At 47.1% G+C, this 22,384-nt stretch overlaps 1 protein-coding gene across 2 annotated transcripts in view; it reads left to right on the top strand.

Moving 5' to 3' along the window:
- cenph (centromere protein H) overlaps nucleotides 1–22,384 on the top strand; it is a 36,244-nt gene that overhangs the window by 11,881 nt on the left and 1,979 nt on the right. Inside the window, exons 4-10 of one of the 2 annotated variants that reach the window (XR_015077581.1) lie at nucleotides 6,152–6,200; nucleotides 6,362–6,433; nucleotides 7,656–7,712; nucleotides 11,623–11,686; nucleotides 14,266–14,317; nucleotides 14,785–14,945; nucleotides 16,616–16,777. Coding sequence is in view for 1 of the 2 variants with exons in the window: in XM_085981983.1 (XP_085838109.1) it covers nucleotides 6,152–6,200; nucleotides 6,362–6,433; nucleotides 7,656–7,712; nucleotides 11,623–11,686; nucleotides 14,266–14,317; nucleotides 14,785–14,945 (455 nt within the window). In the remaining variant the exon portion in view is untranslated. The remainder of the gene's footprint in view (nucleotides 1–6,151; nucleotides 6,201–6,361; nucleotides 6,434–7,655; nucleotides 7,713–11,622; nucleotides 11,687–14,265; nucleotides 14,318–14,784; nucleotides 14,946–16,615; nucleotides 16,778–22,384) is intronic. The other variant, XM_085981983.1, reaches the window with a different exon arrangement.

Consider the following 22,384-nt stretch of genomic DNA (forward strand, 5'->3'; position numbering starts at 1 on the left):
GAGTACTCGTCAATGATGTTGAGGAAGTACACATTGCGGTCGGAGGAGGGGAGAGGCCCTTTGAAATCGACGCTCAGGCGTTCGAAAGGGCGAGTGGCTTTTATCAGGTGGGCTCTGTCTGGTCTATAAAAGTGCGGTTTGCACTCAACGCAGACCTGGCAGTTCTTGGTCATGGTCCTGACCTCCTCGATGGAGTAAGGCAGGTTGCGGGCCTTGATGAAGTGGAAGAACCTGGTGACCCCCGGGTGGCAGAGGTCATTGTGGAGGGCCCTCAGCCTATCGATCTGCGCGCTGGCGCAGGTGCCACGCGATAGGGCATCTGGGGGTTCATTGAGCTTCCCAGGCCGGTACAAGATCTCGTAATTGTAGGTGGAAAGTTCGATTCTCCACCTCAAGATCTTGTCATTTTTGATTTTGCCCCTCTGCTTGTTGTTGAACATAAAAGCAACTGAACGCTGGTCAGTGAGCAGGGTAAATCGTTTTCCGGCCAGGTAGTGCCTCCAATGACGCACAGCCTCCACGATAGCCTGGGCCTCCTTCTCGACCGCGGAGTGTCTGGTCTCCGGGCCCTGGAGGGTTCGTGAGAAGAATGCCGCAGGTCTCCCCGTCTGATTAAGGGTGGCGGCCAGAGCGAAGTCGGACGCATCGCTTTCCACCTGGAAGGGGATGGATTTGTCCACTGCGTGCATGGTGGCTTTGGCAATGTCTTCCTTGATACGGTGGAAGGCTAAGCGGGCCTCTGCCGTCACGGGAAAAGAGGTGGACTTGATCAGCGGACGGGCTTTGTCTGCATAGTAGGGGACCCACTGAGCGTAGTAGGAAAAAAACCCTAGGCACCTCTTCAGAGCTTTTAGGCAGTGGGGCAGTGGGAGTTCCATAAGGGGACGCATCCGGTCCGGGTCGGGACCGATGACCCCGTGTTCCACAACACAGCCAAGGATGGCGAGGCGGTCTGTGCGGAATATGCACTTCTCCTTGTTATATGTCAGGTTCAGGAGTTGGGCGGTGCGGAGGAATTTCTCGAGGTTTGCGTCATGGTCCTGCAAGTCATGGCCGCAGATGGTCACATTATCTAGGTAAGGGAAAGTGGCCTGCAGCTCGTTTTGATCGACCATCCGGTCCATCTCCCTTTGGAAGACGGAGACCCCGTTAGTAACGCCGAAGGGAACCCTAAGGAAGTGATAGAGGCGGCCGTTTGCCTCAAAAGCAGTATACTGGCGGTCTTCAGGGCTGATGGGGAGCTGGTGGTACGCTGATTTCAGGTCAATGGTCGAAAAGACGCGGTACTGCGTGATCTGGTTGACCATGTCAGCTATGCGGGGGAGTGGGTAGGCGTCCAGCAGGGTGTAGCGGTTTATTGTTTGGCTGTAGTCGATGACCAGGCGTTGTTTCTCGCCGGTCTTAACGACTACAACCTGGGCTCGCCAGGGGCTGGAGCTGCCCTCAATAATCCCCTCCTTCAGGAGCCGTTCCACTTCGGTTTTGATGAAAACCCTGTCCCCGGCACTGTATCGCCTGCTCTTTGTGGCGATGGGCTTACAATCGGGGGTGAGGTTAGCAAACAGTGGGGGGGGTGGGACTCTGAGTGTGGAGAGGTTGCATCTGGTGCGCGGTGGGCAATTTGGAAGCTACTGGCTGCGGACTGTGAGTGGGGGGAGGGGGCCACCGTACGCCATCGTAACGCTTTTGAGGTGGCACTGGAAATCCAACCCCAGTAGAACGGCAGCGCAGAGGTCGGGCAGGACCAGGAGTTTAAAATTATTGAACACAGTCCCGTCTACTACTAGTGTCACCACGCAGTAGCCGCCAATGTCTGCTGACTGGGACTCGGAGGCCATAGAAATCCGCTGGTGCGCAGGCAGGACTGGGAGAGAGCAACGCCGCACCGTGTCGGGGTGGATGAAGCTCTCTGTGCTCCCGGAGTCAAAAAGGCAGTTTATTGCATGGCCGTTTACCTTAACGTCCATTTTGGACCGAGCTAGCTGGTGCGGTCTCGTTTGGTCCAGCGTCACAGAGGCCAGCGTAGGGGTCGGTGTGTCGCTGCGAGTATCAGATGGGGGGGGGGGGGGGGGTTGGCGATCTGCTGCGTCCCGGCTGGTGTCCAAGATGGCGGCGTCCATGATTCCCATGTGGCTGGAGTCGTCCAAGATGGCTGCTGCTGCGGTGGTTCGCACATGGCTGGGGAGGCCCAAGATGGCGGCCCGCACGGCCCACACGCAGCGCTGTTGGGGGCCCAAGATGGCGGCTCGCAAGGCCCACACGCGGCGCTGCTGGCGTTCGGGGTGGCTTTGGCCTTGCAGACGCTGGTGTAGTGTCCCTTTTTCCCGCAGCCCGAGCAGGTCGCATTCTTCGCTGGGCAGTGCGCTCTGGGGTGTTTGGCCTGGCCACAGAAGTAGCATTTCTGGCCTTGGGATACTGCTGTCTGGCTTTGGGACACTGCTGCGGTAGTTGGGCCGTTGTTGGGCTGTGGCTGGGGTGGCACGGTGCTATGGGGCTGTCCTACCGTGTCCCAGGTTGTCGTTCCCCGCGGCGTCCACGGTGCAGAGGAGTAGGCATCCATGCCCCGGAAGGCTGCGTCCAGCGTTCGTGCGATGTCGGAGGCTTTGTCGAGGGTGAGGTCACTCTGCTCCAGCAGTCGCTGTCGGGTGTAGTTGGACCTGTGGCCCGCTACGAAGGCATCCCGGATCAGTTCCTCCGTGTACTTAGTGGGAGTTACCGCCTTACACCCACAGGCCCGGCCAAGCACGGACAGTGCTTGGAGGTATTCCTCAGTCGATTCCCCAGGTTGTTGCTTGCGACTCCCCAGAAGGTGCCTAGCGTATACTTCGTTCACAGGGCGCGTGTACTGGGTCTTGAGGAGCTGGAGGGCGGCTGTGTACAAGGTCGCGTCCTGGATGACTGAGTACACTCGGTGGTTCACCTTGGAGAACAGGACAGACAGTTTGTCCGCATCCGTTTCGACTGCAGTGGAGGCAGTCAGGAATGTCTCGAAGCACGTGAGCCAGTGAGCAAACTTGGTGGAAGCGTCCGCTTCCCGACTGTCCAGGTCCAGGCATGCTGGTGTGAGGATCTTCTCCATTATAAAAAATTTAGTTAATAAAATTGATGCGCCATCAGTTACTCAAAAGACTGAGGTTGAGCGAGTAACAATCAGGCTTTTATTAACTAAAGAATGAAGGTCTTGTCTCGAGTGGTCGACCCGTCCAGAATACTAAGGGACTGGGAGGTAGTCACTTATATACCTGGAATAGTGGGAGGAGTCAGCCGAGGCATGTCCAGACCTGTACCTAGTGGAATACACATACAGACACAGACAGGTTATAACAGTGGTTTACCACACTACCAAGCCAAGCTGTAGCTGCGTCCTTCCCTAGTTTCCCTCCTATCTCCCTTTATGCCCCTTCCGAGCTCATCTTGTCCATGCCACCCTGGCCCCATGCTAGCTGACATTGTAAGCGGTTCTCTTTCCTCAGGTAGTCCGCCTTGGCTCAGTGGTAGCACTCTCGCCTCCGAGTAAGGTTGTGGGTTCAAGTCCCACTCCAGAGATTTGAGCACGTAATCCAGTGCAGTGCAGTACTAAGGGAGCAATGCACTGTCTGAAGTACCGTCTTTCAGATGCGATGTTCAACCGAGGCCCTGTCTGCCCCCTCAGGTGGACGTTAAAGATCCCATGACACTATTTCGAAGAAGGGCAGGGGAGTTCGCCCTGGTTTTCTGGCCAATATTTATCCTTCAACTAACATCACTACAACAGATTATCTGGTCATTATCACATTGCTGTTTGTGGGACCTTGCTGTGCGCACATTGGCTGCCACGTTTCCTACATTACAAAAGTGACTACACTGCAAAAGTACTTGATTAGTTGTAAAGTGCTTTGGGACGTCCTGAGGTCACGGTATCGTCCATGCCTTTGTCACTCTCCAGACTCGACTATTCCAATGCTTTCCTGGCCAGCCTCCCATCCTCCATGCTCTGTAAAGTTCAGTTCATCCAAAAGGCTGCTGTTTGAATACGAACCCACATCACTCCTGTCCTCGTTGACCCACATTGGCTCCAGGATATTGACCTGGATATTAGGATACAGAGAATTTCTAAATTTGCCGATGACCCCAAACTTGGGGGTGTGGCAAACAGTGATGATATCAATCGACTGCAACAGGACATAGAAAGGCTAGCAGAATGGGCAGACAAGTGGCAGATGGAATTTAATACAGAGAAGTGTGAGGTGATGCATTTTGGTAGAAGGAACAGGGAGAGGCAATATACACTTAATGGCACAGTTTTAAAGTGTGTGCAGGGACAGAGGGACCTGGGAGTTAATGTGCATAGGTCCCTGAAGGTGGCAGGACATATTGAGAGAGTGGTTAACAAATCATATGGGATCTTGGGCTTCATAATTAGAGGTATTGAGTACAAAAGTGGAGAAGTTATGCTGAACCTTTATAAAACGCTGGTTAGGCCACAACTGAAGTATTGCGTCCAGTTCTGGTCACCACACTTTAGGAAGGATGGGAAGGCCCTTGAGAGGGTGCAGAGGAGATTTACCAGAATGGTTCCGGGGATGGGGGATCTTTGCTACAAGGACAGGTTGGAGAAGCTGGATTTGTTTTCATTAGAGCAAAGGAGGTTGAGGGGTGATTTGATAGAGGTGTACCAGATTATGGCGGGTTTGGATAGGCTAGACGAGGAAAGGCTGTTCCCACTAGTTGATGGTACAAGGACATGGGGGGACAGATTTAAGGTTTTGGGCAAGAGATACAGGGGGGATGTGAGGGAAAACTTTTTTACACAGCGAGTGATGAGGACCTGGAATTCGCTACCGACGGAAGTGGTGGAAGCGGAGACACTAAATGTTTTCAAGGGGAGACTGGATAGGCACTTGAGGGAGATAAACTTGCAGGGCTACGGGGATAGAGCGGGGGAATGGGACTGACTGGATTGGTCTACAGAGAGCCGGCACGGACTCGATGGGCCAAATGGCCTCCTCCTGTGCCGTTATGACTCTGACTCTGAGGTCCTCCAACGCCTCCCATTTAAAATTCTCATTTTTGTAGGTAAATCCCTTCTTGACCTTGCTCTCCCTATAACTTTCTCCAGCCCTACAACCCCATCAGTACTCTCCATTCCTCAGATTCTGCCCTTTTGTGTATCCTTCCTTCCCTCATTTCATCCCACCTTCAGCTGTGCCTTCAGCTGTTTAGGTCCCATACTCTGGAATTCTCTCCTTAAACCTCTGTGCCTCTCCACCTTCCTCTCCTCCTTTAAAACCCCCTTAAAGCTCATCGCTTTGCCCAATCTTTTGGTCACTCTTGTTAATGTCTCCTTCTTTGACTCAGCATCCATTTTAATCTGGATACCCCTGTCACCTTGGGACAAACAGTAAAGGCACTATATAAATGTAAGTTGTTAGGTAGGGGAGAAGAGATAATTGTATGGGGAAGACACTTCATTTTGACTTTTAGTTACAGAAAAAGACAAGTTTCTCCTCTATCCTCTATTCCTGCATAATATTACATAGTTGAAAGTAGGAAGGGAGCCAGGTTCTTGGCCTCATTCAAGGATGTACTGTGTTTGCCTTCTAGGGGCTTTCTAAAAGTGTGACTCCGCTGTGTTTTTTCTCATTTTCCTTGGTGCATCCTTCAATAAAGTGGCTGGTTCCCTGTGTGGCATTGTCTGTTAGTACATTGGGTCACCTACAATGTTTGTGAATGACATTCTGTATATTACTTTTTGATTTTTCTGAGGGGTAAAAAATAGATTATCTTGCAGAAAACTTTACTTCACTGTGTACTGAATAACTAGAAGCATATGAAATCATTTCTACTGCTGTTTAGATTGTAATAGATTATGTGGCTATAATTTTAAAAATGACATTGAAAATTGAAAGAAAAAAATAATAATTTAAACAGTTGGCTGATGGAAGATGCTGTTTTGCAGAATATGATGGATGTTATGTTTTCCCCTCACCGCCCACCCCCACACGCGCGCGCACACATACATTCAGGATAGAATGTCCTGCTACCACACAGTGCTTCATCTCTCTGCCTGTAAACTGACCAGCAAAGCTCAACCACCAAAATGAAGCAGATAACAAAAGCTTGTATGTTTTTCAAATGCCAAGTTTAACTGGTATCTATATTTTATTGCCAGGTGTTGAAACCAATACAGAGGCTATGTCAGAAGACAACCTGAAAGAAGCGTACGTTGGTGCAATTTACTGTCCTACTGTGAACTAAAAGATGGATTATCTTTCACTTCTATCATTACAAAATTATTTTCATTACCGAGAAACATAATTGAAAGACAACATGACCTGTCAGTTGTTTGTGGAATGATTATTTTCTTTTATGTCTTTGGCAGAATTCAAGTGATTGAAAAGGAATTAGAAGATGCTTCAGTATCTTTCCAGCACAAAACCATGGCCCTCCACAGGTACAAAAAGATCCAGGTCCCATTTTTGCCCAGGCACATTTATCTTGTTTGTGACTCCGTTCTAAATCTAATAAATTGCGATTTTTATTTTTTTAATTTTTTTTTTTTTTTTTTTTTTGCCCATCCCTAGTTGTCCTTGAGAAGGTGGTGGTGAGCCGCTACCTTGAACCGCTGCAGTCTATGTGGTGAAGGTGCTCTCACCATGCTGTTAGGTAGGGAGTTCCAGGATTTTGGCCTAGCGATGATGAAGGAACGGCGATGTATTTCCAAGTCAGGATGGTGTGTAACTTTGAAGGGAATTAAATTTTTTAATTAAAATCCTAACTAGACTGCCACAAACCTGTGCTGCTATAAGCTTCCAAGTAATCTAAAAGTGATGGATATATACTGTTTTGATGGCTTAGATTTTCCAACTACACCTGACGATTTTTTTTCTTTAACTTATCTGGATGGACATAGATGGAAACCTGCTCATGAACATGCTCTGCCACATCCCCACCTCTTCTCTATCCCACCCTGTTTTCCAGTTTAGCAAACTTGCCGTTCTCCCATATGTGGACAGGTGTATGCAAATTGAATTAAAATGAGGTAATTATGAACTCCACCATATTTCCCACTGTTTTCTCCAATTGGATGCTGGGACTATCTTTTAGGCTCCAGCGTTGTAAAGTCAGCAGAGCTTTGGGGTTCTAATGAAGAGCTCTTGACGTTGCTGTGTACAGGCCCCATCAGCAACAGGGAAGTTTTTGGCAGGTAGCTCATGGCTGCACCTTCCTCCTATTGTGACAGGCCCCTGAAGCCCCCAGTCTGGTGAGACTCTGTAGAGCCCAGGGAGCCTGTCTCCCACGAGCAAATAATTCCAGGGCTAGATGTGTGACCAGGGTCAGGGGCATCTGCAGGACGGGTAGAAGTCCCATCCCAATACCAATGCACCCTCATCGTAAAGTCCAGGCCAATATCTTTAAATTAAGCTGTTGGACCTCTTGCAAGTTGTAATCTCAGACCTATCTGCCATAAGATGCATCACTCTGTCAAGCTACTGCAAAGGGCAGATTAATCTATCTTGATGAGCATTAGCCTTGTACCTCCTGGATAGCTACACTAAAGAAACCTATGAGCAGACTACAGCTTTTCCAGCTTTCAGGTAGAAACTGTTTCTTGGGACCCAAAAAGAAGAAACACACAAAATAACTAGCTGTTGCATTCCTTTGTTGTTTCACAGACTTCAGTACACACATGCACTCCGAGAAGTAGCACAGATGAATAATGGAGAAGGAAAGTAAGTATTTCCAATGCATGAATTTTAGTAAAGGCTATATTGTCTTCTCCATTTGTATACTCGTGTTAAAGTCAAAGCAGATTCTTAAGTCAAATTTCTGCTCCTTAATTTAAATTTGACCTTCAGCGCTGTTACTTTGCAAACATGTTTTCTAACAGGCCTAACGATTGCCACTGTGAGAAGGAAGAGCAGTGAACTACATTTATGTAGAAGAATGGGGGCTAATCAAGCAATCTTTATAAGAAGTACGTTTTGATTAGGGCCTTACATAGTTATATTTGGAATTCTTTTTAGGCATCAGAGCTTCAGCTTTCGGAGATTTAAGAGAATAAGTGTTCTGTGGCCTGTATGTGCTGGGCATGCAACAAAACTGAAATCTGATATATAACAAGTAACTTACCAGCCAGGGACTCTTGGTTGTTACTTAATATCGGGTCCAATTGCACCTCTGCTGGCATAAGTTCCTTGACCAGCGTTCCATGCAACAATTCATACCTATTGCACCTTTTCTAGATTTCCCAATCTATCCCTGGTAAATTGAAGTCTCCCATTACAACCTGTTTCTGTACATGCTTCTCTTAGTTGACTACAAAGTTCTTAAGTCGTCCCTCCTCCTGACCTGATGGTCTGTAGCAGTTTCCTTCCCCTTGTGCCTCATCCTGCTTCACAGGATTTCCACCTGCAGGTCCATCTTTGTCATAACCAAGATCTTTTTCACATTAAAAGCCACACTCCCTCCTAATTTGTCTATTCCATCTCTACAAAATTATCTGTTTACCTGGTTTGTCATTGTTTATCTAGGTGTCTGATAATATCACAGCCTACCTTTCCAGCAAGGATCATTAGGTCTCATGTTTTATTTCAAAAAGTCTTGAGTATTCATGTATAGACCTTGAGGCATCCATTTGTTTATTTTGTCATAATTTCTCCGTGTGGTCATATCCTTCTGCATACTTACTTGCTAAAAGTAACTATCAGTATGTGCACTTCAGTAGTCATCTACAAGCCCTCCTCTATAATCTGACATGCAGCTTCTTTATTTTTCTACCTCCATCACTGTTGATTTTCCCCTCTCTGTCAGCTCTATTTGCCCCTCTTTTCTATCATTAGATTAACCCTCCTCATTGTCTTATTTACCCTCTTTGCTAGGATATTGGTACCAGTTCGATTTGGGGGAATCCAAACCCCCAACCCCAGAGCTTGTCCCATTGTCCTTGGAATCGGAAACCTTCCCTTCTATACAATCTTTCTTGCTAAGTATTGACATATTTAATCTGTTCTTCTTTAACTTGTCCAACATATGGCATTAGAAGTAATCCTGATCACTACCCATAGCTTTTCAGAATGTAGAACCTAATTCCTCAAACTCTCTCTGCAAGACTTCCATCCTACTCATTTTTTAAGTCAGTGGCTCCTACATGAACCATGAATTCTATCTGCTTTCCCTCCTTTTTCTGTTCTGTCCCTTGCTCCGGTGCCTTGGAGATCAATGACCCTTCAGTACTAAAAACAGAAACTGCTGGGAACACTCAGCAGCTCAGGCAGCGTTGGTGAATAGAGAAACATAGTTAACATTTCAGGTTGATGACCTTTCATCAGAATGCAGTCATAATCAATAATACTGAAAGATTGGCAAACAGGTTGTCTATCCCCCTTCAGTTTCCTGACTTCCTGTTCCCTTGGCTAGTGCCTTTCTTTTCCTTATGGGTAATAACTTAGTCCAGTGTCATAGTGTTGTTCTTGATTACCCTCTTGTCTTCTTCATAGGTTTTGGGAGCTGTATACCTATTGGACTAGTTTAGACTACAGAACTATCTTCTAATATTTATTCATAAAATGTTACTTAGAAATATACACTTTCTGGAGGGAATAGTTAAACTGTTTAGGTAGCATGGTGTCTCTTGCTCCTTTGATCCAGAAAGCATTTTTAGTAATTACCAGCAATTAGCTGAGAGTGAAACTTAAGTGCAGAAGCCATAAAATAGCTGAGAGCCTCTTCTAAAATTAATAGTTGTGCAGTTAATATACACAGTCCTTACATTATCAGAGTTGCAATTCAGCATTTTTATATAGTCTGTTCAATTTTTCATCCAAATGGATCAATCAAAGATCTCATTATTTCCTCTACTAGAATTCATCTTGCCATACTTTTAAATCCGTTAAGATATCCTAAACTACCCTATTGTATCTATTAATCCATTTTCTAGATAAATTATGCTGTCAATTATAACATACGGCAAAAACTTGCATTTATATATCGATAGATTTTTGGACTCTAGGGAAATCAAGGGATATGGAGATTGGGTGAGAAAGTGGAGTTGAGGTCGAAGATCAGCCATGATCTTACTGAATGGCGGGAGCAAGCTCAAGGGGCCTTCTGGCCTACTCCTACTCCTAACTCTTAAGTTCTTATATAGTGCCTTTAACGTAGTAAAACATCCCAAGGTCACTGGAGCATTATCAAACAAAATTTAACACTGAGCCACATAGAGATATTAGGACAGGTGACCAAAACCTTGATCAAGGTAGATTTTAAGAAACATCTTAAAGGAGGAGAGGTGGAGAGCCTTGGGGAGGGAATTCCAGAGCTTAGGGCCCAGGCAGCTGAAGATATGGCTGCCAATGGTGGAGCGATTGAAATCAGGAATGTGCAAGAGGCCAGAATTGGAGCAGCACAGCGATCTCAGAGGGTTGTAGGGTTGGAGGAGGTTACAGAAATAGGAAGGGACGAGGCCATAGAGGGATTTGAAAACCAGGATGAGAATTTTAAAATCAAGGTGTTGCCAGACCAGGAGCCAATGTAGGTCAGCGAGCACAGGGGTAACTTGGTGTGATTTAGGATATAGGCAGCAGAGTTTTGAATGAGTTCAAGTTTATGGAGGATACTTATGTACTCTTCCAATATTATTTGGCACAGCTTTTACCATAGCCTCAAGATTCAGATGGTATTACTGGTGCAATTGTACAGTTAATATGGATTTTGGAAAGTATAATTGGAATACCATTATGTAGACAATGAGTTAATTGTAACATCACTTGATTGGAGTTTTCAACAGTATGAAAATTTGCAAACAGCCCAAAAATAGTGTGGTCAACTAAAGAGGACTGTGTATGACTTTAGAAAGACGGTGACAAGTTAGGTTATTAGGCAAATAGATGTCAGATGAAATTTAATCCAGACAAGTGTGAAGTGATTTTGAGGGGAAGAATAAGAAGAAATATATACCAAGTAGTAAAAGTGTAAATGAAGCAGAGAGACTTGGGTGTTCAGATACTCAAATCTTTGAAACTGGGAAGGCACTTTTTTTTTTAAAGCATGGAATTCTGGGTTATTTACATAGGGACAAAGAGTACAAAATCAAAGAGGTAATGCAAAACTTACACACATCATTGACTAGACCACGGTTAGAATATTGCATCCAGTTTTGGGCTCCCTACTTTAGGAAGGATGTCAAGACTATAGAGAGGGTACAGAAGAGGTTCACTAAGCTGATACCAGCAACACAAGGGTTTAATTATGAGACATGGGAAACTTGGACTCTCTTAATTAGAGCAAAGGAAGTTAAGAGATATGAGCGAGGTGTTCTCTTGATTGTGATAAAATAATCTTCCATTTTTATTGATGTAAAATTACATCCACATAATTTTCCTAAAGTTCATTGTTCTGATTCTGGTAATATTTTCCTTATTTTTCACTCTTTCCACATTCTTTTTATTCCTCCATGCACAAACCGCTTTGCCTATTAGTGGCAAAGCTTTTTAAAGATAGTCTCCATAAGGCAGCTTGGGACATTTTCTGTTAACGCTACTATATAAATGCAAATTATTGTTGCGTTTTTAATGAAGATCAATGTTTATTTTCGTGTGTCCAAGTCTTCAGCTTTTTTCATGAAGCATTCCTTGTTTTTAGGTTGATAATGGAAACGATCAAGCACTCTTTAGATCTTTGTTCTGATATTCTAACAACCCAGAAAGTAAGTCTAATATGATTAATAACTCCCGTAGTTTGGGGTTGAAAATTGTTGCCAACATTATGTAATGTTTTATTATCTGCAGGTACTTTATATAGCAGTATCTTCGGCTATAAGCTACTGTAGTTCATTTTCTTTTTGGATAGGAACAGGAGTAGGCCATTTAGCCCCTGAAGCCTGTTCTGCCATTCAATGAGATCATGGCTGATCTGCGACCTAACTCCATATACCCGCCTTTAGCCCATATCCCTTAATACCTTTGGTGAACAAAAACCTATCCGTCTCGGATTTAAAATTAACAATCGACTGCCATTTGTGGGAGAGTTCCAAACTTCTACCATACTTTGTGTGTAGAAGTGTTTCCTACCTTCACTCCTCAAAGGCCTGGCTCTAACTTTTAGGCTATGTCTCCTAGTCTTTGACTCCCCAACCAGTGAAAGTAGTTTCTCTCCATCTACCCTGTCAGTTCCCCTTAATATCTTGAAAACTTCGATCAAATCATCCCTTAACCTTAAATTCCAGGGAATGCAACCCTAGTTTGTATAATCTGCCCTTGTAATTTTACACTTGGGAGTCCAGGTATCATTCTGGCAAATCTATGCTGCACTCCCTACAAGGCCAGTATATACCTCCTTAAGGTGTGGTGCCCAGAACTGAACACAGTGCACCAGGTGTGGTCTAACTAGGGCTTTGTGTAGCATAACTTCTACTCCCTTGTATTCTAGTCCTCTAGATATAAAGGCCAGCATTCCATTAGCCTTTTTGATTATTTTCTATACCTGTCTATGACAGGTAAACGGTCCATGGACCCCTAAGTCTCTTTGGATCTCCACTGTTTCAGCTTTTCAGCATTTAGTAGGTACTCTGATCTATCCTTTTTAGATCCAAAGTGGATGACCTCACACTTTGTAATGGCACTTGCATTGCATTACATATTTTAAATTATGCACAAATTCAGACCAGTAATATGAAGGATATTGTTGCATTGGAAATTCATTAGTAATCCTATTATATTCAAAGTAATTTGTCACAATTGTTTGTTTACAAATATTTATTATAGAATATGTCGTGGGTTTTTGTTAAAGCCTATGTAACTCAAAGGGTTCATACAAAAGACTTCAGTCCCTTTTATATTGGGTTCAGTAGTAGCATTCTTGCCTCTGAGTCAAAAGACTGTGGATTCAAGCCCCACTCCAGCACTTGAGCATATAAAGCTGACACTGGGCTGAGGGAGTACTGTATTGTCAGAGGTGTCATATCTTGAATGAGATGCCTGCTTATTCAGGTGTACATAAAAGATCCCACAGCAAGATTCGTACAAGAGGAGTTCGTCCTGTGTTGTGGCCAACATTTATTCTTCAACAAACTGCCAAAAAAACAGATTATCTGGTCATTCATCTCCGTGCTGTTTGTGGGACCTTGCTGTGTGAAGATTGGCTGCTGAACAAGTGACTACAATTGAAAAGTAATTAATTGGCTGTAAATCACTTTTGGGATGTCCTGAGGATGTGAAATGCAAGTTTGTTTGTTTGTACTTTCTTTCTATCTGCAGCTAAAATGCACTCTTTCCATATAAAGGAAACAATAACACCTCCAAATTATACATATGGTACATAGTTTTGTCTTTAATCATCCCGCCAATACATCCTAACACTATTTGCTTTTACAAAATACTCGCAGCACTGATCGTGGACCTTCAAAGATTTATGCACTATAACATCCAGCTCCAGCTCCTTCTCCTGCTCTGCAACCTTGAGCAGTCAGCCCTGTATGGTTTACATGTGTTTGGTGCGGCCCTGCCCTCATGTGTAACACTACATTTATCTATATTATTAAAAGGCATCTTCCAGATGCAGGCTCATTTCCCCATCCACCCCCAACCCCAACCACCACCACCATCTAGTTCTGATGTTTTTCCTCATCTAAGGTTTTAACACTTGCACATATCTTTGTATCCTCCACAACTTTGTGGATGGTTCCTTGACACCTTAATCCAGATCATTGATAAAGATGGTGAAAAGCAATGGTTCTAACACCAGTCCCTATGGACTCTGCTAGTAACTGGTCCCTGTGTAGATCCACTACTATTAATAACTACCTTCTGTCTACGAGAATTAAACCAATTTTTTACCCAACCCAAAATCTGCCCACTACTCCAACAAGGCGACTATCTTATTTAGTGGCCTATTGCGTGACACCTTATCAAAGGCTTTTTGAAAATCAAGATACACAGTCGACTGGGCTACTGATATCCACCAACTTGGTGACTTCCTCAACCCATGTTGAGGTTCAATAGTGCTCTTCTGAGGCAGAATGGAGGAAACTTTACTCTGCATTTGGCTGTGCTGTACCTGACCTGGGAGTGCTCGATGCTAACACTGCGTGCCTGAAACAGGAAGAGTTCCACTCCTCAGTACTAATATGAGCACACAAAAAACTAGAGTTACTACTCCTGACACTTTTACTTCATTTCTTTAATAAAGTGGTTAATTAAATGACTACTATAATAACAATTAACATTAAATATCTGGCGATCTTGATGCAAATCCATTACTGATTTTGTTATTTTTTTTCTGTTATAGGAAGTTCGCACTTTGGAGGATGCAGTGCTTGAAGTTCAAAAGCAGAGGCTAAGTAATTGCAGTAGAGATGCATTTGTTTCCTATTACTGTATAGACATATAAATACTTTGGTAAAATCTATTCTAGGCCACTAGTGTGCTGTATCAATAAAGTTATTCCTTAACTATCCAGAGTACAACATTCCACCCAGATCTAATTTCAGAATGTAGAATGGATATTTTTTGACAGGAAGTTAAGTCATCAATAGCTTAGAGACTGCACCCAGACCTGCCATTGCCTCCTTAAGCCAGCAGCTAGGAGGCACAAGTAGAAACAAATTTCTAATGTTTGCAATACAACATAGTTATTAGGTAAGCAAGTACAAACAAGTTTGAGATAGATAGTCTTCTGAAACTAGAATAAATATAATTAATAGTGACAGCGTGTTGTTGCTCCAGTACAAGTGGTACAAAGTGTGTTTACATCCTTATTCCTCCACAAACTGAAACAGTGATGTATATATTTTTTCAATTTACTTAGTGTTAAAAAGAAAGATGCAAGGTGTATTGAAGAACATGAGAGCTGAAAAGAGGAAACGGCAAGAATTACTGCAGCAACTGGAAAATGAACTTCCAAAACGTGGAGAAAAAAACTTGCGAGAGCATGTGAAGATGGTGACTTTAATTCAGAAGGTTTTGCAGGTAGAGATAGCCAACATTTAAATACCAAAACTAATATTATATAACTAATATACATTTGCTTTATTTTGTATATTTTCCAGTGTCGGCTGTGGCTCAGTGGGTAGCACTCTCGCTCTCCTGAGTCAGAAGGTTGTGGGTTCAAGTCCCACTCCAGGGACTCGAGCACAAAAAAGTCTAGGCTGACACTCCAGTGCAGTGACAGTTGTGCAGGGAAACGCAGCAGCCGGAGTGCTGCACTGTCGGAGGTGCCATCTTTCGGATGAGACGTTAAACCGAGGCCCTGTCTGCGCTCTCAAGTGATCCCATGGCACTATTTCGAAGAAGAGCAGGGGAGTTATCCCCGGTGTCCTGCCCAATATTTATCCCTCAGTCAACATAACAAAAACATTATCTGGTCATTATCACATTGCTGTTTGTGGGAGCTTGCTGTGCGCAAATTGGCTGCTGCGTCTCCTACATTACAACAGTGACAACATCTCAAAAGTACTTAATTGGCTGTAAAACGCTTAGAGATGTCCGGTGGTCGTGAAAGGTGCTATATAAATGCAAGTCCTTCTTTCTTTCTTTTCTTCTGAATACCTTGATTGCCTCTGATGTACAATTCCATGGACATTGGGCTCCCTCTGGTACTTTGCCAGATATTCATGCTTCATATGTGATCCTGGACAGCAAGGGTTTTCCACTATGCACTTGTCAGCTCACGATTTTACTCACCATTAAAATAATGAGGGGAAATCATAGGCTGGCGACTGTACAAGTATAAACCTCCACCCGAGTGTTGGCAGGCTGTTCAGCTGCTAGGAGCATCACCACTGAACCCAATCCTGACCTCTTCCACCACACTCACTTTCAGGCAGGGCAAAAAAGAAAAACTTGTATTTATATGCTGCCGTATCACATCTCACGGAATTATCTCAAAACATTTCACATACAATAATTTCAGTTTAAAAGTGCAGCGACAGTTATGCAGGGAAACGCAGCAGCCATTTTGCGCACAGCCAGCTACCACAGAGAGTAATGAGGTGAGTTATTAATTAGTCTGTTTTTTGACAGTATTGCTTTAAGGAGCTAGGTTACCTGGGACACGAGAAGAATCCCTTACTGCTGTTCCAATAGTGCCATAGGAATAAGCAAGTAGGAAGCATAATACTGCAGGTGCTGGAAATCTGAAATTTAAACAGAAAATGCTGGAAGCACTCGGCCTGTCAGGCAGCATCTGTGCAGAGAGGAAGGTAGGGTTAACGCTTCAGGTCGATGACCTTTCATCAGAATCAGATGATATAGCAGAATAGCAATGGGGAAGGGATGCATGGAAAATCTGGAAAGGCGGAGAAGACTCAAGTGGCCTGGGAGTAAGGTGGAAGAAAAAGGAAGGTGCCACCAGAGGTGTCCGTTCCCTTCTGTTTTGTTATTCTGTTGTCACCATTCGCATATTCTCTGGGTCTTGGATACATCTTTTATTTCACTGTTTTCTCATTATTGCCTTCTTTTGTCTTAACCCATCATAACTTGACCATCTCCTGTCCTCCACCTAAAACGAGCCATTTTTTTCTCCCTGCCCCCTTTTCCCTGGCTCTGTTCCTCATTATTAGCTCTTCCTCTGTAACATCACCCAGTTCTGCCAAAGGTCATTGACCTGAAACGTTAACCCTATCTTCCTCTCTTCACAGATACTGCTTGCCCTGCTGAGTGTTTCCAGCATTTTCTGTTTTAATTAAAAGCAGATAGGATCTTGGTTTAATGTGTCATCCAAAGCTCAATACCTCGGATAATGATCAGGAACTGTGACTGGTTAGCTGCAGTGCCCCTATTGCAATCCCAGCTGAAGTCAGGTACCTCGGCACAAACTGGAGATTGAATCTGGTATATTGTGGTCCCTACAGCTCCACTTCATGTTGCGGTCCCTACAGCTCCATTTCATGTTGCGGTCCCTACAGCTCCATTTCATGTTGCGGTCCCTACAGCTCCATTGCATGTTGCGGTCCCTACAGCTCCATTGCATGTTGCGGTCCCTACAGCTCCATTTCATGTTGCGGTCCGTACAGCTCCATTGCATGTTGCGGTCCCTACAGCTCCATTGCATGTTGCGGTCCCTACAGCTCCATTTCATGTTGCGGTCCCTACAGCTCCATTTCATGTTGCGGTCCCTACAGCTCCATTACATGTTGCGGTCCCTACAGCTCCATTGCATGTTGCGGTCCCTACAGCTCCATTGCATGTTGCGGTCCCTACAGCTCCATTGCATGTTGGGGTCCCTACAGCTCCACTTCATGTTGCGGTCCCTACAGCTCCACTTCATGTTGCGGTCCCTACAGCTCCACTTCATGTTGCGGTCCCGACAGCTCCATTGCATGTTGCGGTCCCTACAGCTCCATTTCATGTTGCGGTCCCTACAGCTCCATTTCATGTTGCGGTCCCTACAGCTCCATTACATGTTGCGGTCCCTACAGCTCCATTGCATGTTGCGGTCCCTACAGCTCCATTGCATGTTGCGGTCCCTACAGCTCCATTGCATGTTGGGGTCCCTACAGCTCCACTTCATGTTGCGGTCCCTACAGCTCCACTTCATGTTGCGGTCCCTACAGCTCCACTTCATGTTGCGGTCCCGACAGCTCCATTGCATGTTGCGGTCCCTACAGCTCCATTTCATGTTGCGGTCCCTACAGCTCCATTTCACGTTGCGGTCCCTACAGCTCCATTGCATGTTGCGGTCCCTACAGCTCCATTGCATGTTGCGGTCCTTACAGCTCCATTGCATGTTGCGGTCCCTACAGCTCCGTTGCATGTTGCGGTCCCTACAGCTCCGTTGCATGTTGCGGTCCCTACAGCTCCATTGCATGTCGCGGTCCCTACAGCTCCATTGCATGTTGCGGTCCTTACAGCTCCATTGCATGTTGCGGTCCCTACAGCTCCATTTCATGTTGCGGTCCCTACAGCTCCATTGCATGTTGCGGTCCCTACAGCTCCATTGCATGTTGCGGTCCCTACAGCTCCATTGCATGTTGCGGTCCCTACAGCGCCATTGCATGTTGCGGTCCCTACAGCTCCATTGCATGTTGCGGTCCCTACAGCTCCATTTCATGTTGCGGTCCCTACAGCTCCATTTCATGTTGCGGTCCCTACAGCTCCATTGCATGTTGCGGTCCCTACAGCTCCATTGCATGTTGCGGTCCCTACAGCTCCATTGCATGTTGCGTTCCCTACAGCTCCATTGCATGTTGCGGTCCCTACAGCTCCATTTCATGTTGCGGTCCCTACAGCTCCATTTCATGTTGCGGTCCCTACAGCTCCATTGCATGTTGCGGTCCCTACAGCTCCACTTCATGTTGCGGTCCCTACAGCTCCATTACATGTTGCGGTCCCTACAGCTCCATTTCATGTTGCGGTCCCTACAGCTCCATTGCATGTTGCGGTCCCGACAGCTCCATTGCATGTTGCGGTCCCTACAGCTCCATTGCATGTTGCGGTCCCTACAGCTCCATTGCATGTTGCGGTCCCTACAGCTCCACTTCATGTTGCGGTCCCTACAGTTCCATTGCATGTTGCGGTCTGTACAGCTCCATTGCATGTTGCGGTCCCTACAGCTCCATTGCATGTTGCGGTCCCTACAGCTCCATTGCATGTTGCGGTCCCTACAGCTCCATTTCATGTTGCGGTCCCTACAGCTCCATTTCATGTTGCGGTCCCTACAGCTCCATTGCATGTTGCGGTCCCTACAGCTCCATTGCATGTTGCGGTCCCTACAGCTCCATTGCATGTTGCGGTCCCTACAGCTCCATTGCATGTTGCGGTCCCTACAGCTCCATTGCATGTTGCGGTCCCTACAGCTCCATTGCATGTTGCGGTCCCTACAGCTCCATTGCATGTTGCGGTCCCTACAGCTCCATTGCATGTTGCGGTCCCGACAGCGCCATTGCATGTTGCGGTCCCTACAGCTCCATTTCATGTTGCGGTCCCTACAGCTCCATTGCATGTTGCGGTCCCTACAGCTCCATTTCATGTTGCGCTCCCTACAGCTCCATTTCATGTTGCGGTCCCGACAGCTCCATTTCATGTTGCGGTCCGTACAGCTCCATTGCATGTTGCGGTCCCTACAGCTCCATTGCATGTTGCGGTCCCTACAGCTCCATTTCATGTTGCGCTCCCTACAGCTCCATTTCATGTTGCGGTCCCGACAGCTCCATTTCATGTTGCGGTCCGTACAGCTCCATTGCATGTTGCGGTCCCTACAGCTCCATTGCATGTTGCGGTCCCTACAGCTCCATTGCATGTTGCGGTCCCTACAGCTCCATTGCATGTTGCGGTCCCTACAGCTCCATCTCGTGTTGCGGTCCCTACAGCTCCATCTCGTGTTGCGGTCCCTACAGCTCCATCTCGTGTTGCGGTCCCTACAGCTCCATCGCGTGTTGCGGTCCCTACAGCTCCATTGCGTGTTGCGGTCCCTACAGCTCCATTGCGTGTTGCGGTCCCTACAGCTCCATTTCGTGTTGCGGTCCCTACAGCTCCATTTCGTGTTGCGGTCCCTACAGCTCCATTGCGTGTTGCGGTCCCTACAGCTCCATTGCGTGTTGCGGTCCCTACAGCTCCATTTCGTGTTGCGGTCCGTACAGCTCCATTGCGTGTTGCGGTCCCTACAGCTCCATTTCGTGTTGCGGTCCCTACAGCTCCACTGCATGTTGCGGTCCCTACAGCTCCACTGCATGTTGCGGTCCCTACAGCTCCATTTCATGTTGCGGTCCCTACTGCTCCATTTCATGTTGCGGTCCCTACAGCTCCATTTCATGTTGCGGTCCCTACAGCTCCATTTCATGTTGCGGTCCCTACAGCTCCATTTCATGTTGCGGTCCCTACAGCTCCATTTCATGTTGCGGTCCGTACAGCTCCATTGCATGTTGCGGTCCCTACAGCTCCATTTCATGTCGCGGTCCCTACAGCTCCATTTCATGTCGCGGTCCCTACAGCTCCATTTCATGTCGCGGTCCCTACAGCTCCATTTCATGTCGCGGTCCCTACAGCTCCATTGCATGTCGCGGTCCCTACAGCTCCATTGCATGTCGCGGTCCCTACAGCTCCATTTCATGTCGCGGTCCCTACAGCTCCATTACATGTCGCGGTCCCTACAGCTCCATTACATGTTGCGGTCCCTACAGCTCCATTTCATGTTGCGGTCCCTACAGCTCCATTTCATGTTGCGGTCCGTACAGCTCCATTGCATGTTGCGGTCCCTACAGCTCCGTTGCATGTTGCGGTCCCTACAGCTCCGTTGCATGTTGCGGTCCCTACAGCTCCGTTGCATGTCGCGGTCCCTACAGCTCCGTTTCATGTCGCGGTCCCTACAGCGCCATTGCATGTCGCGGTCCCTACAGCTCCATTTCATGTCGCGCTCCCTACAGCGCCATTGCATGTCGCGGTCCCCACAGCTCCATTTCATGTTGCGGTCCCGACAGCTCCATTTCATGTTGCGGTCCCTACAGCTCCATTTCATGTTGCGGTCCCTACAGCTCCATTGCATGTTGCGGTCCCTACAGCTCCATTGCATGTTGCGGTCCCTACAGCTCCATTGCATGTTGCGGTCCCTACAGCTCCATTGCATGTTGCGGTCCGTACAGCTCCATTTCATGTTGCGGTCCCTACAGCTCCATTGCATGTTGCGGTCCCTACAGCTCCATTGCATGTTGCGGTCCCTACAGCTCCATTGCATGTTGCGGTCCCTACAGCTCCATTGCATGTTGCGGTCCCTACAGCTCCATTGCATGTTGCGGTCCCTACAGCTCCATTGCATGTTGCGGTCCCTACAGCTCCATTGCATGTTGCGGTCCCTACAGCTCCATTGCATGTTGCGGTCCCTACAGCTCCATTGCATGTTGCGGTCCCTACAGCTCCATTGCATGTTGCGGTCCCTACAGCTCCATTGCATGTTGCGGTCCCTACAGCTCCATTTCATGTTGCGGTCCCTACAGCTCCATTGCATGTTGCGGTCCCTACAGCTCCATTGCATGTTGCGGTCCCTACAGCTCCATTGCATGTTGCGGTCCCTACAGCTCCATTGCATGTTGCGGTCCCTACAGCTCCATTGCATGTTGCGGTCCCTACAGCTCCATTGCATGTTGCGGTCCCTACAGCGCCATTGCATGTTGCGGTCCCTACAGCTCCATTTCATGTTGCGGTCCCTACAGCTCCATTTCATGTTGCGGTCCCTACAGCTCCATTTCATGTTGCGGTCCCTACAGCTCCATTGCATGTTGCGGTCCCTACAGCTCCATTGCATGTTGCGGTCCCTACAGCTCCATTGCATGTTGCGGTCCGTACAGCTCCATTGCATGTTGCGGTCCCTACAGCTCCATTGCATGTTGCGGTCCCTACAGCTCCATTTCATGTTGCGGTCCCTACAGCTCCATTTCATGTTGCGGTCCCTACAGCTCCACTGCATGTTGCGGTCCCTACAGCTCCACTTCATGTTGCGGTCCCTACAGCTCCATTTCATGTTGCGGTCCCTACAGCTCCATTTCATGTTGCGGTCCCTACAGCTCCATTGCATGTTGCGGTCCCTACAGCTCCATTGCATGTTGCGGTCCCTACAGCTCCATTGCATGTTGCGGTCCCTACAGCTCCATTGCATGTTGCGGTCCCTACAGCTCCATTGCATGTTGCGGTCCCTACAGCTCCACTTCATGTTGCGGTCCCTACAGTTCCATTGCATGTTGCGGTCTGTACAGCTCCATTGCATGTTGCGGTCCCTACAGCTCCATTGCATGTTGCGGTCCCTACAGCTCCATTGCATGTTGCGGTCCCTACAGCTCCATTTCATGTTGCGGTCCCTACAGCTCCATTTCATGTTGCGGTCCCTACAGCTCCATTGCATGTTGCGGTCCCTACAGCTCCATTGCATGTTGCGGTCCCTACAGCTCCATTTCATGTTGCGGTTCCTACAGCTCCATTTCATGTTGCGGTCCCTACAGCTCCATTTCATGTTGCGGTCCCTACAGCTCCATTTCATGTTGCGGTCCCTACAGCTCCATTGCATGTTGCGGTCCCTACAGCTCCATTGCATGTTGCGGTCCCTACAGCTCCATTGCATGTTGCGGTCCCTACAGCTCCATTGCATGTTGCGGTCCCTACAGCTCCATTGCATGTTGCGGTCCCTACAGCTCCATTGCATGTTGCGGTCCCTACAGCTCCATTGCATGTTGCGGTCCCTACAGCTCCATTGCATGTTGCGGTCCCTACAGCTCCATTGCATGTTGCGGTCCCTACAGCTCCATTTCATGTCGCGGTCCCTACAGCTCCATTTCATGTCGCGGTCCCTACAGCTCCATTGCATGTCGCGGTCCCTACAGCTCCATTGCATGTCGCGGTCCCTACAGCTCCATTGCATGTCGCGGTCCCTACAGCTCCATTGCATGTCGCGGTCCCTACAGCTCCATTGCATGTCGCGGTCC

Source organism: Somniosus microcephalus, chromosome 1 (genome assembly GCF_052327205.1).
Source record: "Somniosus microcephalus isolate GS21.2 chromosome 1, FLI_Smic_1.0, whole genome shotgun sequence".
Taxonomy (NCBI): domain Eukaryota; kingdom Metazoa; phylum Chordata; class Chondrichthyes; order Squaliformes; family Somniosidae; genus Somniosus; species Somniosus microcephalus.